This window comes from Leptonychotes weddellii, chromosome 6 (assembly GCF_054177405.1).
Source record: "Leptonychotes weddellii isolate Sample4059 chromosome 6, ASM5417740v2, whole genome shotgun sequence".
Classification (NCBI taxonomy): Eukaryota; Metazoa; Chordata; class Mammalia; order Carnivora; family Phocidae; genus Leptonychotes; species Leptonychotes weddellii.
In genome coordinates, this window is record NC_138374.1 from 50,291,792 (window position 1) to 50,305,372 (window position 13,581).

At 58.3% G+C, this 13,581-nt stretch overlaps 1 protein-coding gene across 12 annotated transcripts in view; it reads right to left on the bottom strand.

Annotated features, from left to right (window-relative positions):
* PALD1 (phosphatase domain containing paladin 1) overlaps positions 1-13,581 on the bottom strand; it is an 88,445-nt gene that overhangs the window by 17,973 nt on the left and 56,891 nt on the right. For 8 of the 12 annotated variants that reach the window (XM_081824110.1, XM_081824107.1, XM_081824109.1 and 5 more), the window contains 15 exons: positions 12,628-12,730; positions 11,236-11,415; positions 9,709-9,873; positions 8,683-8,843; positions 8,381-8,456; positions 7,508-7,659; positions 7,059-7,158; positions 6,760-6,864; positions 4,555-4,707; positions 4,008-4,136; positions 3,393-3,509; positions 3,147-3,302; positions 2,637-2,819; positions 1,407-1,547; positions 1,098-1,169 (listed from right to left, as the gene is read on the bottom strand). In XM_081824110.1, the coding sequence (XP_081680236.1) occupies positions 1,098-1,169; positions 1,407-1,547; positions 2,637-2,819; positions 3,147-3,302; positions 3,393-3,509; positions 4,008-4,136; positions 4,555-4,707; positions 6,760-6,864; positions 7,059-7,158; positions 7,508-7,659; positions 8,381-8,456; positions 8,683-8,843; positions 9,709-9,873; positions 11,236-11,415; positions 12,628-12,730 (1,993 nt within the window). The remainder of the gene's footprint in view (positions 1-1,097; positions 1,170-1,406; positions 1,548-2,636; positions 2,820-3,146; positions 3,303-3,392; positions 3,510-4,007; positions 4,137-4,554; positions 4,708-6,759; positions 6,865-7,058; positions 7,159-7,507; positions 7,660-8,380; positions 8,457-8,682; positions 8,844-9,708; positions 9,874-11,235; positions 11,416-12,627; positions 12,731-13,581) is intronic. The other 4 variants (XM_081824113.1, XM_081824115.1, XM_081824116.1 and 1 more) reach the window with 4 other exon arrangements.

The following is a 13,581-nucleotide window of genomic DNA, read 5'->3' on the forward strand; positions in this document are numbered from 1 at the left end:
GGGTGAATCTTGAGGACATCACGTTAAATGAAATAGACAAGACACAGAAAAACAAATACTGGATGATTCTACTTGTATGAGTTCTATGGAATAGTCAAATCCATAGAGACAGAAAGCAGAACCACAGTCACCAGCAGCTGGGGAGGGAGGAATGGGGAGTTACTGTTTTATGGGTACGGTCGGTTTGCGACGAATAGAAAGTTCTGGAGACGGATGGTGGTACTGGTTACAAAGTGAATGTACTCAGTGCCACAGAACCATACGCTTCAACACAGTTAAAATGGCAAATTATATGGTAGGTACATTTTACCACAATGAAAAAAATAAAAATCTAAGAATCAGCGAATCAGCAAGAAGGAAGAGAGGAGTTTTAGGAAAGGAAAGAGCACATGCAAAGGCCGAGAAGCTGAAGGAGTTTGGCAAGTTTGAGGGAGCATGCAGAGGCCAGGGTGACAAGACAGCAGGGACAGCGGGGGTGGGGGGCGGGAATGTGATGAGGCCAGTCGACGAGGCAGGAGCCGACCACAGCGCTGACACCAGGGAGCCACATGCGAGCTCTGAGCGCCACGTTCCCCGCCCCCCGTAAGACAGAGACTTTGCCGCCTACTTGCAGGGCATCTGGGCTGACGGTATGTAGCAGGGGCACAATACAGGGGTGACTAAATCGGAAATGTGAGTGGCCATCCACCCAGTGCCCTGGACTGAAATAGGGGTGGGGTGGGACAGGCCATGGCCCGGCATCAAGGTCACCGGCCCCAGCTGGGGCCCAAGCGCCTGGGAGGCAGGCGTCAGCGTCACCCAGACAAGATGTGGCCAGGGGCTCCCCCAGGGCACAGAGCAGCCCAGCAGCAGGGCCAGGCAGACGGGGGTCAGTCTAGCCCCCTCTTCTCCAAGAGCCATCTGTCAGGGCCCGGAGCCAAGCTGACCTGTGCTTTGGTTTGCTCATCTGTGAAATGGGAGCAGGGGAGCACTGAGATGATGAGGTGCAAGAAGGTGACGTAATTAATAGGAGCTCTGAAGATCCCCCAGACCTGCCAGCAAGACTCGCCCTCTCCCCTCACCAGGTGTCCCCGGGGGACCCCGTGGGGTGTGCTCACCTCAAACTCGCCCTTGGTGAACTTGGCATCAGGCACACTCACGAGCTCCTCCTCGCCCACCTCGGGGAAGCCCTGGGGGAGGATAGCTGCTGGGACATGGAGCACGTCCATCCAGGTCGTGCCCTCCCCCACGTGAGGAACCCCTTGCCGGGGGTCTGCCAGCCCCCAGGCCCTCTGCCCAGGACTGATGGGAGAGGCTCCACACCATGCACCATCCCTGTCCCCCACACGCTCCTGCCCCTGCCACAGCCAGGGTCCCCGGGGCCGAGTACCACCCTGCCCTGTCCACACAGGACGGGCCACACAAACCTGGATGTGCCAGAAGGCGAGCACGGCCACCACCATAGCGGTCGTGGTCCGGCCCTGGCCACTGAGGCAGCTGAACACGAAGCCAGTGCCCGGGTCCTTGGCGAGGGCAGCCCGCAGAGCCTCGAGCAGTCGGTCAAAATCCTGGGTGGGGAGACCAGGCTCTGAGTCAGGCAGCCGGTGCTCCAGGCTGCAGACTCCCGACGCGGCCCACCCCTCCAAATGGCAACCCCAGAGCAGCGGTCCTGGGGCAGCCAGGCACAAGATGACATGCTTGTAAACAGCCATGCCCCTGCTACCTTCCCCCCTCCCCCAGGTGCGCGAGCGCACACACACACACACACACACACACACACACACGCACACACGCACCCTCCGCCAGGCAGCGTATGAAACACGCGTATGCCACTTCCACGTGCTGTGTCCCCCGGGGCTGCGCAGGGACCCCTGGCCTGGCTGCTTGCCTGAGAGGGACCCAACCCAGGTCCCAGCCTGAGGGCAGGGGTCCGACCTGAGCAGATCACTGCAGCACACGCCCACCAGGGGGCGATAAACAACAGGCAACCAGACCCACAGAGGCAGGAACCACAAGCCCCATCTCTGCCTCTCACAGGCTGCACTTGAGAGGTCCCCACACGCCCCGGGCCCAGAACCACACCCCGCACAGACACATCACCCAGACAACCGATGTACACACAGGCACGCGGCGACCCGCACGCAGTGAGTGCTGGGCACACACACCACGGACGGGTCCGTGGACCCTAAGACACACAAACTACACAGACTCTTGCAAAGACACAAAGCTACAGAGAACACACAAACCACCTTGGTCACACACAAGCACCCCACAAGCCCCCATACACATTCCATACCACACAGTTCCCCAGACACGCCTGCCACATACCCCCTGGGAAAGACAAGAGGCACATCACGGATTCCAGACCAACACACCCACCACACACTCCACAGTGATACCCACACACTCTCCAAACACGTCTCCCTCACGGACGCACATTCACGAACACCATGGATGTGCTCCCACACACACACCAATGACACGTAATAAACACACAGGTGCCGAGCGAATAAACCACTTGGTCCTATGTGAAGGCTCGTGGAACACGCTCCCAGTCCCCCGGGGGAGCTGCGTCCCGAGCCAAGGCCCAGGCCAGGGCGGGGTGGGAGAGGGCCCCCTCTGGCTCCCCAGAGGCCAGGCCTGCACAGCCCCCTCACCTGCTCACAGGGGGCGCAGAAGTCTGGCAGGGGGATGCGGTGGTAAGTGAGGCCAGGGTAGGCCCCACGGTGCTGGGTGAAGACCTCCTGCGTGGTGAGGCATGTCTGGAACTTGCGGGTCGGTGCACCCCCCGTGCCTGGGAGAGGCATACTCAGGTGGGCCTTCAGCTGGGACTCCAGGTTCTAGAGGAGGGTGGGACAGAGGGCTCAGGCCACTGAGGCAGCCTCCAGGCCAGCCCCGGAAGGCCAGAGCCTGCCATGGCCAGGACCAGTCCTGGCTTTCGGGGGCATCCCTGCCCCTTCCTGAGCCTCAGGGATCAGAGCCAGACCCAGAGCCAGGGAGATGGCCACCGTGGGAGTCCTGAATCAGCCACTCCCCGAGTCTGCTCCTCTTGGGGCCTCAGTTTCTCCATCTTACAAGAGGAGCATGGGACCTTCCAAAGACGCTCCCAGGCCAATTTTCCAGAAGGCCTCCAAGGTAGGGATGTGCGGAAGGCAGGAGGGCCTCACCTCAAGCTGGTCGGAGGCCATGGGGGGCCCAGGCCACCGCAGGCTGTGGGTATGCCCGTCACACTCCAGCACGGCCTCCTCCCTCAGGTTGACCCACACGACATGCCGTAGCTTCCTCTTGGCATCAGTCAGGTAGGCCAGGATGCTCCCCAGGGCCTGCGGGGAGACAGGAGGGCCATCAGTGAAAGGGCTCAACCATTACCCCACTCAGCCCACGAGGGGACGTAGGGCCCCTGGGGTGGTCACCTTGGCGCTGGGCTGGGCTGTGCCATAGATGGGCATGCGGGGCACCCGTCGAAAGTTGGCCACATCCATCTCTCTGACAGTGCTGAGTGCGTCTGGAGAGATGAGGTCGTCCGCCCCCTGCGGGGAGAGCAGCAAGCCTGGGACCCACAGCAGCTGACTGAGATTCAGAGCCCAGCCCAAGGTGGGGCAGGGCAGAGCAGGGACCAGCTCTCTACAGTTTACCAAGCATTTCTGCACACTTGGCACTTCATCACCACCCCGGCAAGGAGAAAGGCGCTAGTGCCCACCCTCCAGATGAGGAACCTGAGGCTCAACAGGGAGAGGCTGGTGGCAAAGACATCAGAACCAGGCCTCCTGCCTCCTCGCCTGCAGCACGTGGGTTTGAGAACGAGGAGAGGGAATGACAGCAGTGGCCAAAGCTGCAAATGCTTCTTGGGGCCGGAGATCAACCCCATGTCACTCACAGGAAGAGTCTGCTGCCCCAAAGGCCATCGCCCCTTTGTCTTCTGGGAAGGGCAGCAATGTTTAACCCAAGCCCTCAGGAATCAAGGGCCCACCAGCCCCGGGGCCAGCCCACACCCATTCCCACTTCCCCAGCCACCCGGCCACACTCACCAGAGAGCCCTTAGTGACGAGGTCCCCGGGGGCCACAGGCCCCGCTGAGCTCAGAGTCACAGGCAGGCGGTACAGCTCAGGATGGGCACAGAGCCAGCGGCTGAAACTGAGGGCAAAGGCCAGCGGGTACTGCAGCCCGAGGCAGAGAGAGATGGGAGTTCAGGGGCACGAGGCCATCCCAAACTCTCCCAGCTGGCCCTGTGGTGGGGGAGCCCCAAGAGACACCCATCATGGTCCAGGGCAGGGAGGGGGGCGGTGAGGAGACAGGACCAGGAGGTCCGAAGCAAGATCCTTCCAGGCCCCAATGCCCCAGCTAAGGGTACAGAGACTGTACCTCTCTCTGCCTGACCTGCTCTAGGACCACCACTCTATCGGGGTCTCTCCATGTCCCCCACACCCACCTTCCTCTGGAACCAACACACACGCCCCCACCCTCCTCCCCAGTTCCACAGGGGTCCTCGACAACCCCATGCCAGTCACCGTGGGAGACAGGGCTGGAGGGACCCCAGGAGGAGGGCTTGTGGGTCCACTCATCCTCCAGCCGCACCTGCTCGTGGAGATAGTAGTTAAACAGGATCAGGTAGAAGTATCGCTCCAGACTCTGCAGCGCCCTCTGCGGGACACCGTGCTGGCTGCAGCTTCCCTGAGAGGAGGTGACCCAGAAGCGGGGTGGGTGGTGAATACAGGGCTCGGGGCCATCCTGTCCCCATCCCCAGAAGGGCAGGAGGAAAGCCTGAGAAATCCCCAGAACACCATCTATCCCCTCCCTTTATAACTTCTGCCAGGCTGGAAATTCTTCCAAGCGTCTAACCGCTCTCCGATTTGCTGCGATTAATCTGTAGGTGAAGGGGAAGCAGTTGGTGACTACCCCAGAACCACTGCTATCAACCCAGGGACCGCCTCGTCCTCCGGGCCTGTGCCCACAGACGAGCTGGGACCCCCCCTTCTTTGCACCAAGCCGTGCACGTGCAGGGCCATGCACAGTCGTGTTGAGGAAAGAAGTACATAAACACCCTTCTCTAAGCCAGAGGCCCTCCCTTAAGAACTGTGACTCACCCCACAAGAAAACAAAAAGACTCTCATAACAGTGCTCCAAGGGGGCCATGATTTTTACCCTTACTTTACCGAGGTTCTGAGAAATGAACGGACTTGCTCAATCATGACGCTGATGGCAGAGAGAGCTGGATCCCCAAACAAATGTCCTAACCCCAGCCCAGCATGCTCTGGGGTCAAGGAGCTGTCAGAGAGAATCCCAAGCTCCCTCTCTCCACCTTCAGATCTCAGGGATCGCCTGCTGGGTCAGTACCACCTTCTGGAGGGCAAGTGAGATTCAGAGAGGCCCGAAAGAAAGGTCATACCCTTTGATTACATTGAACCCCATCTTTGGGAATCTAGGCCAGAGGTCAGCAAATGTCTATTTCTATAAAAGGCAGTAAATATTCTGGGGTCTCTGCTGTACCTGCCCAACTCGGCCACTGCAGCGTGAGAGAGCCGGACGTGCTGGACTGAATGGGCAAGACCATGTTCCAATAAAACTTATTCATGAAAACAAGGTGGCGGGTTGGATTTGGCGCATGGGTCACAGTTTGCCAACCTCTAATCTAGACGAAGGGAAAAAATCCTAAATACACAGCAGCTTCATTTTCATGAAGTTATCTTGATGCAAAAGGATTTACACTGATGAGGAACTGGAAGCAACTCAACTGTCCAACCAGAGGGGCGTGGTTAGTAAACCATGACAGGTGACATCCCAGGGACATCTGCTCCACGCAGACTCCCTTCTGAGGGCCTCATGGCTCTTATCCCAGCTGATCCTCACAACAACTCTACGGGTTGGTTATTATTCGTGGCTCCCTTTTTACAAGCAGGGAAACTGAGGCACGAAGCAGTGAAGCAGGTGGCCCACGTCCACACACCTGTAGGTGGCAGAGCCAGGCCTGGACCCCACGTGGTCAGGCCAGAGGCCACGCTCTTAACCTAACAGGCCAACGATGGCTGAAGTCACACAGCCGGCAAGAACGGCGATGACGAAAGCAGGGATGGCACGGGGATGCTGAGGAGAAGGGCTAGAAGCAGGCCGCAAACGTGCCCTGGGGCGCCCGACACAAGATCGACACAAACAAAGCACGTGGGAGGAAGGAAGCTGGCCCCAAATGCTCCCAGCAGCTGTGCTGACATGATGGGTGACTTTCTGCCTTCTCCAATTTCTCAATTTTCCATACTATACTATTGCTTTCAAAAGATGTTTTCTTAAAGTGTCGAAGAAGAAAAAGTCTCTGCAGGCCTTAGATGGCTTCCATGCACTGTGCACACTCTCAAGACAAGGCCTCTCCCCAGAGCTGAGGGACAGGGCTGCTGAGACAGCCCAGAGCCCATCACTCTTCCAGAAGCAGCAGGCTGGACCAAACCCCGGCCTACCCAGGGAAACAGCAAGGGACTGACTCACGGAGGGGAACCAGGAACAGTCTGGGAAGTCTCTGGATCCAGAGGCCCCCGGCACCCTGGCCAGCAGCCCCTTCCTCCATCCTGTTTATTCTGCAGCAAGGGGACCTGGCCAGGGAAAGTAAACTTTCCCTCTTCCTTGTCCATCTTTCCTGCAGGCCCAGCTCCTCTAGCTTCCCTTCCTCTGAACGCCTCTCTTCTCTGGGAGAAGCAGCAACCAGGAAAAGTCGGTTGGAAAGAAGCCAGTCAAGAGGTTTAACAAAATGAGGTTGCAGGACTCGGGCAAAAGCAGACCCTCTCCAGGCCTCACCTGGGCTGGGCTCTCTGGCCGGGGGCCTTCCAGCTTCCTCTGGTGTTCCAAGATGACCTCCTTCAGGTCATGCAGCTCCGCACAGGCAGTGATGGCTCTGTCCACCTGGTGCCCACGACCAGGGCAGGGAAGGGAGAGGGAAAAGGGCCGCAGGGCCGAGCAAAGATGGCAGAGGCGGAAGGGAAGAGAAAGGGAAAGAATGGTTTGTCAAAAAGGGGGCAGTGCAGGGGAGGAAGAGACCCCACCAGCGGAGGAGGGCACGGCCCTCCACGGCCCCTGCCCCCAGCCCCCTGGCTCACCTCATCCACCATCTTCCTCCCCTGAGGCACCATGTGGAGAAAGCTCTGGATCAGCTGGAGCTGCTCCAGGGGCAGTGGCTTGGTCTGCAGGGGGACAGCCCTGACAAGGAAGGGGTCAGTAGCATAAGTAGTACCCCCAAAGGCCTCTACCACCACCCCCCTGTTGACATTTCCATTCACATGGCCGCTGAGGGGCACTGGACTACAGTCTCCAAGTTTTCCTTCCCATTCAGGTTGGGGGAAGCAAGGGGTATTTTCCCCACTGGGGAAACAGGCCCAGAAAGGTCAAGTGACTTTTTTCGCATTACTCAGCAAATCTGTGGCAACCCAGGAAATGAACCCCACATGCCCCAACTCCAGCTCTAGCCCTGGGCTCTTGACACGTCCCCTGCACTCTGGCAGCCCTGCCCCCTCCTCTCCTCATCCCTGCGGTGCCTTGGGACACTCACTCTGGCCTCGAGGCAGCCCCACTGTGGTGAAACAAGATGAGGGTACCCAGGGTCATTCCCAGATTGGTCCTGCCCACGCCTGTCTGGCAGCTGAAGAGGAGAGCAGGGGGAGGCCCGTGGTCATCTCGGAGCTGCAGCAGGCTGGGGGTTTCCTGGGAAAGACCATGACCATCAACAACAGCATGCCCTGGAAACCCTCAGACAGGACCAAGTCGAGGGAGGGGGGTCATGACATCGGCCCATCTGCACCCCACAATCTTTGGCAAGGGGGGCCTAGACAGGTGGCTCAGCCGCTTTTGCCAAACTTCAAAGCCCAGTGTGCTCCATCTGCTCCGAGGAGGACTACCCTGCCTCCTTCCCAGGCCCTGGGGGAGCCCAACCAGCTGGTCCTGGGAGTGAGACTGCTCAGAGGGGACAGGCCTGTATTTGACATCGCCGTGAGATGCAAATTAAATGAGGTGGCCTCCCGCAGGGCCTGGGAAAGAAACACCACCAGTCCTCAGGAAACACCAGCTCAAGAGGCTACGGATAAGAAATTTTTAGCCCCGGTGAACTTGGTGTCTAGAGAGGTCAGGTGACTTGTCCAAGATCACACAGCAAATTAGCAGCCGAGCCTGCCCAGAGTCCAGGCCTTCAGATGGTCAGTGCTGGGCTCTGTCATTAGAGAATGTACAAATATACACCCCCCCAACACACACACACACACACTCCACCTCTTATACAACACAGAAGGAAACCTTCCTCTGAGGAAAGCCAGAGGCCATACTCGCCCTGAGCATCACCGTGGAGACAGGGCCTAGACCCAGACCCGCTCTCCAGGCTCCTGTCCCTACTCTGTGCTCCCACCACCCACCGCCTCCTGCCCTGACTTACCCGGAGGACACTCACAAAGACATCAAACTGGGCTTCCAGGGGGGCCCCTTGCTCTGGCAGGGGCAGGCGGTGGTACCTGCCAGGTGAGGCGGAGAGACCCGTCAGGCAGGCCACACAGCCCGGGCATCCCCCACCCCGCATTCCTGTGGGAAAGATGGGTGTGGGGAGCTCAGCCCAACCTGCAGACGGTGAAACTGAGACCACAGCTGGGGAGCAGGGCCAGAGAGCACCCCTGCCCAGCACAGTGGCATCCATGCGGCCCAAGTCATCTGCTGTCACCGGGTAGGGCTGGCACTCGGTACCTGTAGGCAGGCCTCAGGAAGAGGGGCCGCTTGTACACCTCCTCGGTCACGTGCACATCGTCCTCGCCCCGGATGGCCACAGCGTGGGGCTCCCCCAGCAGGTCCTCGATGTTGTGGTAGACGTGGTACGTGTTCTCACTCAGCTGGGCAAAGTCATGGATCTGCATGGAGGAGTGGGGGCCAGAGGACCACGACTGACCTGCAGGCCCCTGCTGGCCTTCCTGGCCGAGCTCTAGAGCGAGGAGACCACAAAGAGGCCACGGACAGGCTGCTCTTCCTCCAGGGGGATCCAGCTGGCCAGAGGTGCTCTGTGCCCTGGGAGTCCTGATGGGATGGAGGTGGCCAGCGGCCCGAGGGGGCCACCTATGCACAAGATGACATGGCCCACACTGGGGCCAGGGAGGAAGCGTCCTGCCCTATGGGCAGCAGGGGTCCGCTAAGCCATCAGACTCAGGGACAGGGGGAAGCTCAGTCAGCTGGGTGCTAGAGGAGACGAGACCCCAAAGGGAGATGGGAGACAACCGGGCTCCTGCCCGTGGGAGTCTCTGGGGGAACCACGATGGCACCCTCCACGCACACACCTCTGTGGTGCGTCAACAGCCTCCGAAACCTTGACAGGGCCCCAGGTGGTGGAGGGGAACAGAGGCACCTCAGACAGACAGAGGCCCGTCGAGAGAAGTGCCTCATCCGGGCCTCACAGCTCACAGAGGGCTGACCCTCGGTGTTGGGCCTCCTAGTCTAATGCTCCTTTCACTCCACTAGGCCCCTGCTAAATAAGGATGCTGAGTGCAGAGGAGGTGCGCATGGTGGGAAAGGGGCAGAAGCAAACGGAGCCAGGAACAGGAAGGTCTTCCCCTAGCTTCCCGTGAGCCGGCCTTGCATCCAGCTACTCGCCCAAGCAGGGCAGAAGAGTGGGTGAGAGCACTTTGCTCAGGTGAGAGCAGAGCTGGGCTGGGGGCTAGGGTCCCCTCAGCCGCCCACGGCCTGCCAGGGAAGGGAGCCTCCACCTACGCCAGCGACCCTTGCCTCTTTCCGGATGGCCAGCTCTAAGCTCTCTGCCCGGATCCCAGGTCCCAGGCCCTGGAGGTTCTCATGAAGATTCTGCTTATCCCGAGGCGTGTAGGGCACGAAGTCCTCCTCAGCACGCAGAAACAACACGGGCTCCTCCCGCACACAGAAGATGATGCACCCCTGCCAGGAGCCAAAGGAGGAAGAAACTGTCCCCACTACCCAGCACGGAGACCCGACCTTCTGCCTTACCTCTGTGCCTTGCCACAGACCAGTCCCTGCTCTTTGAGTGCCTGTCACCCCCACCCCGTCCCTGCAACATGAATCTTACCCAGGAAGCAAAGCTCGGTCCAAATACCACCTGCTCCTGACTCTCCCTCTTCTCGGGGCCAACAGCCCTCTGTCTGAAGCTCATGGTGTTGCTTCCTGCTTCATCCTAACATGATCAGTGACTACATCTCCCTTCATGGACTACAGGTTCCTTACACGACGAACCATGTTCTAGTCATTTTCACATCTCCACTATTCCAAGCACGGAACGCCAGATAAATCAAGTGCTTGATAAACACTGGGGGAAGAAATGAATGCCCGCCATCGCCATGCAATCATTCATTCACTGAGCACCTTACACACAGAGAGAGATGTGGGCAGACCCTTCCCTGTGGAACTTGCAGTCAGGCTGGGAAGAGAGGATCCACCCAGAACTAACACCCCACCCCACTCTGGTTCACTCAGGGACTCTCCAGCTAAACCCCAGGTCAAACCAGATGCAGGCTGCAATCAGATGGGACCCTCAGCCTCTGCCCTGCAGACACTCAAAACCCCGCCTCAGCATCAGGCAGGAAAGAGGAGTCATTAAAAACAGGCATTTAGGGGCGCCTGGGTGGTTCAGATGATAAAGCATCTGCCTTCAGCTCAGGTCATGATCTCCAGGTCCTGGGATCAAGCCCCACGTCGGGCTCCCTGCTCAGCGGGGAGTCTGCTTCTCCCACTCCTCATTTGTGCTCTGTCTCTCTCGTTCTCTCAAATGAATAAATAAAATCTTTAAAAAAAAAAAAAAAACAGGCTCTAATTTAGAGTTCAGGTGCCTAGTTTGGGTCTTGGGACACCACTCCTAAGCTGTGTCACTCATCCTCTCTGGGCCTCGGTTTCCTCCTCTCTGCAATGGGAGGAACTGCCCTGCCTTCATAGGGCTGACACAAGGACCTGTGTCCGCTGTGGTCATCATGCTGTGCCTCTCTTGTTATGACCTGGACCCTCTTGTCACCCTGTCCCCCTTCTCACTTCTCCAAGGTTCTCAAAGTGGGGTGTATAAGGGGCTTCTGACCTAGGGCCCCCATGTCCACATACGACAGGGAAATAAAAATTGACCCAGAATTTCCCAACCATGCTGACCACAATGATCATTGTGGCATTCAAGGCCTGCAGAGCCTGGTCTGGGTCCCCAGGCACCCTCCCCATCATGTGGCCAGGCCACTCCCGGGAAGAGCCCCTCTGCCAGATTTGGGGGGCTACGAGACCCTGCCCGGAAGCAGTCCTGCTTACCCTGTGTCCATCTTTCTGGAGTTTCTGGAGGACCCGCCTAAAACCAGAGAGGCTGGGCTGTCCCATGCCAAACACGGTGAGGCCACCCCGCACTTGCCGGAAGTTGGGGGCCCCACAGCTCCGCACAGTGCCCAGTACATCCATCTTCTCAGCAACATCCCGCACCAGGAAGTAGCGTCCCTGGCAGGGGAAGAGCCACAAGGGGTTACTCAGATGCTCGGGGACATCTTCTATCAGTGGAGCTCTGTCCCAGGCCCCAGAGGATGGGGAGCAAGAGATGGGGCAGGGGACATGGTCTTCAAGTTGTCTGCAGGCTTTTGGAAAAAACAAAATATGTGACCATCTGTGATCCCAAGAAGAGTGTCATTTAGCATGGGAAAGGGAAAAACAACTCCTCCTGATGGGGAATCCGAGAAGGCTTCATGGAGCAGGCAGCATTGGGGGCAGGTCTTGAGGAAAGAAAGTAGGGAGAGGCACTCCAGGGGCAGGAAACTGAGGCTGGCTCTAGGGTGGGGCCTGAAGCTCTCCAGGAAGAAGTCAAATGTCTTCCGCAGCCAGAGGAAGGGCTTGGAGCAGGGGCCCAAGTGGGGAGTCACAGCTGGGGCCCCAGGAATCAGCTAGAGGAAACCTGCACTAGCCCCCTCCTGAGGTCCTGAAGCTCTGAGGACGGACGGGGCTCTCCCTTCCCCGGCCGGGGTGATGGATGCAATGAGGGACAGAGTAAAAGGGTGAGAACAAGAGGCGCCAGGGGAGTTCATTCCTGGGCACAAAGGAGCTCGGACATCATCTGGCCATGCCCCTCCAACAGGACCCACACATTGCCTGACAGATTAGAAATGGAACCAGTTCTTCCAGACACCAGAAAATCCCAGCTACTCTTTCAACAAACACAGTTTCATCAGCATGATTATCCCTTCTCCGACTATTTACTGAGCACCTACACGGTGCCGGAGCACTGTTCAGGGCTGGGGGCTGCTGCAGTGAACAAGAAAAATGAAAGTCATCTGGGCGTGTGGACCTGGCTTTCTAGGGGATACGTGAGGGGGAAAAGCAGCTAAGCCAGAGAAGTTCTGGAGCGTAGAGAACAGGATAGAGATCCCCAGCTGGGGCCCTGACTCTGTTCTCCCTGCTGCTCCAAGGGCGGGGTGTGGGCAGACTGAGGCCAGGCAGGGACCTGCCAGAAGAGCCGATCAGGAGGCTCCGCGGGGCAGGGGGCATGGCCCAGGAAACCAGGGGGTGACAGGAAGTGGGGGAGGAGCCCAGAGGGTGGGGTGAGGACATGACTCAGAGAAGGGGTCAGTGGGGAAAGCAGGAGGGAGGGACCCTGTGAAGAAGGAGGACCAGAGGTGGGTGGGGGAGGCCGAAGGGGGAAAGGGGCCAGGCTGCCCTCACCTGCACCAGGTAGTGCTCGGGGGTGGCGTCTGAGAGCCGGCCCAGCGTGTAATGGGCCTTGAGCAGCTCCTCATGGATCTGGAACTCCTCCTTACAGTTGTACCTGTCAGGGCAGAATGGAAACTTTCATGATCAAGGTAGCCTCCACCCTCACCAGACTCCATAACAGGACCACCCCTCCGGCGCCCGTCTATGGCAGAGACAGCCTGCTGTCCCCAATATCCACCCTCCCCTCCTTCCTCAGCAACAGAACCCTGGAATTTTGACTGGGCCATCTGGCTGAGGACTACATTTCCCAGGCTCCCTTGCAGCTAGGATGGTCACGTGATTAAGGTTTGGCCAATGGGACATGAGGAGAAGTGATAATGCGTACAACTTCTGGGCCATTCCCTTAAAGGGAAGGTGGGTGCCTTCTACTTTCTCTCCTTCTCCCTGGCTAGCATCCAGAAGTGATGGTGAGAAGCAGATGCTAATGATGGTGGGGAAACAAGAGAGGGGCCTGGCTGATCTCAGAGTGGCCATTCCAGCTTGGTGCACCTCCCAGACTCTTGTGTAGAGAGAAGCTTCGGTCCTGTTTAAGGCCTCCTATTCGAGGGTTACCTGGGTCCCAGGGGACCCTTCCATCAGATTGTCTCTGAGAACAACACCATGGCACAGTGAGGGGGCTCAGGACAGAGGCTTTGGGGTTGCATGATCTGGGCATGAACCCAACTTCACCACACAGCAACTTTGGGGCTTTGGAGTGACTCACTCTCTCTGTGGTTCCCTTTCCAGTAATTCTCACCTCCTAGGGCTGCTGTGAGATTTCAAGGCACTGCTGAATGGAACTGTGGTCAGCCAAGGGCCTTGGGCACAGTGTTTATTAATATAATTATTTTTACTAGTCGCAGTGCTACCTCCACACAGGGCCATTTCAAACAAAACCCACAGGTATAAAAACAGATTTCTGCAGAT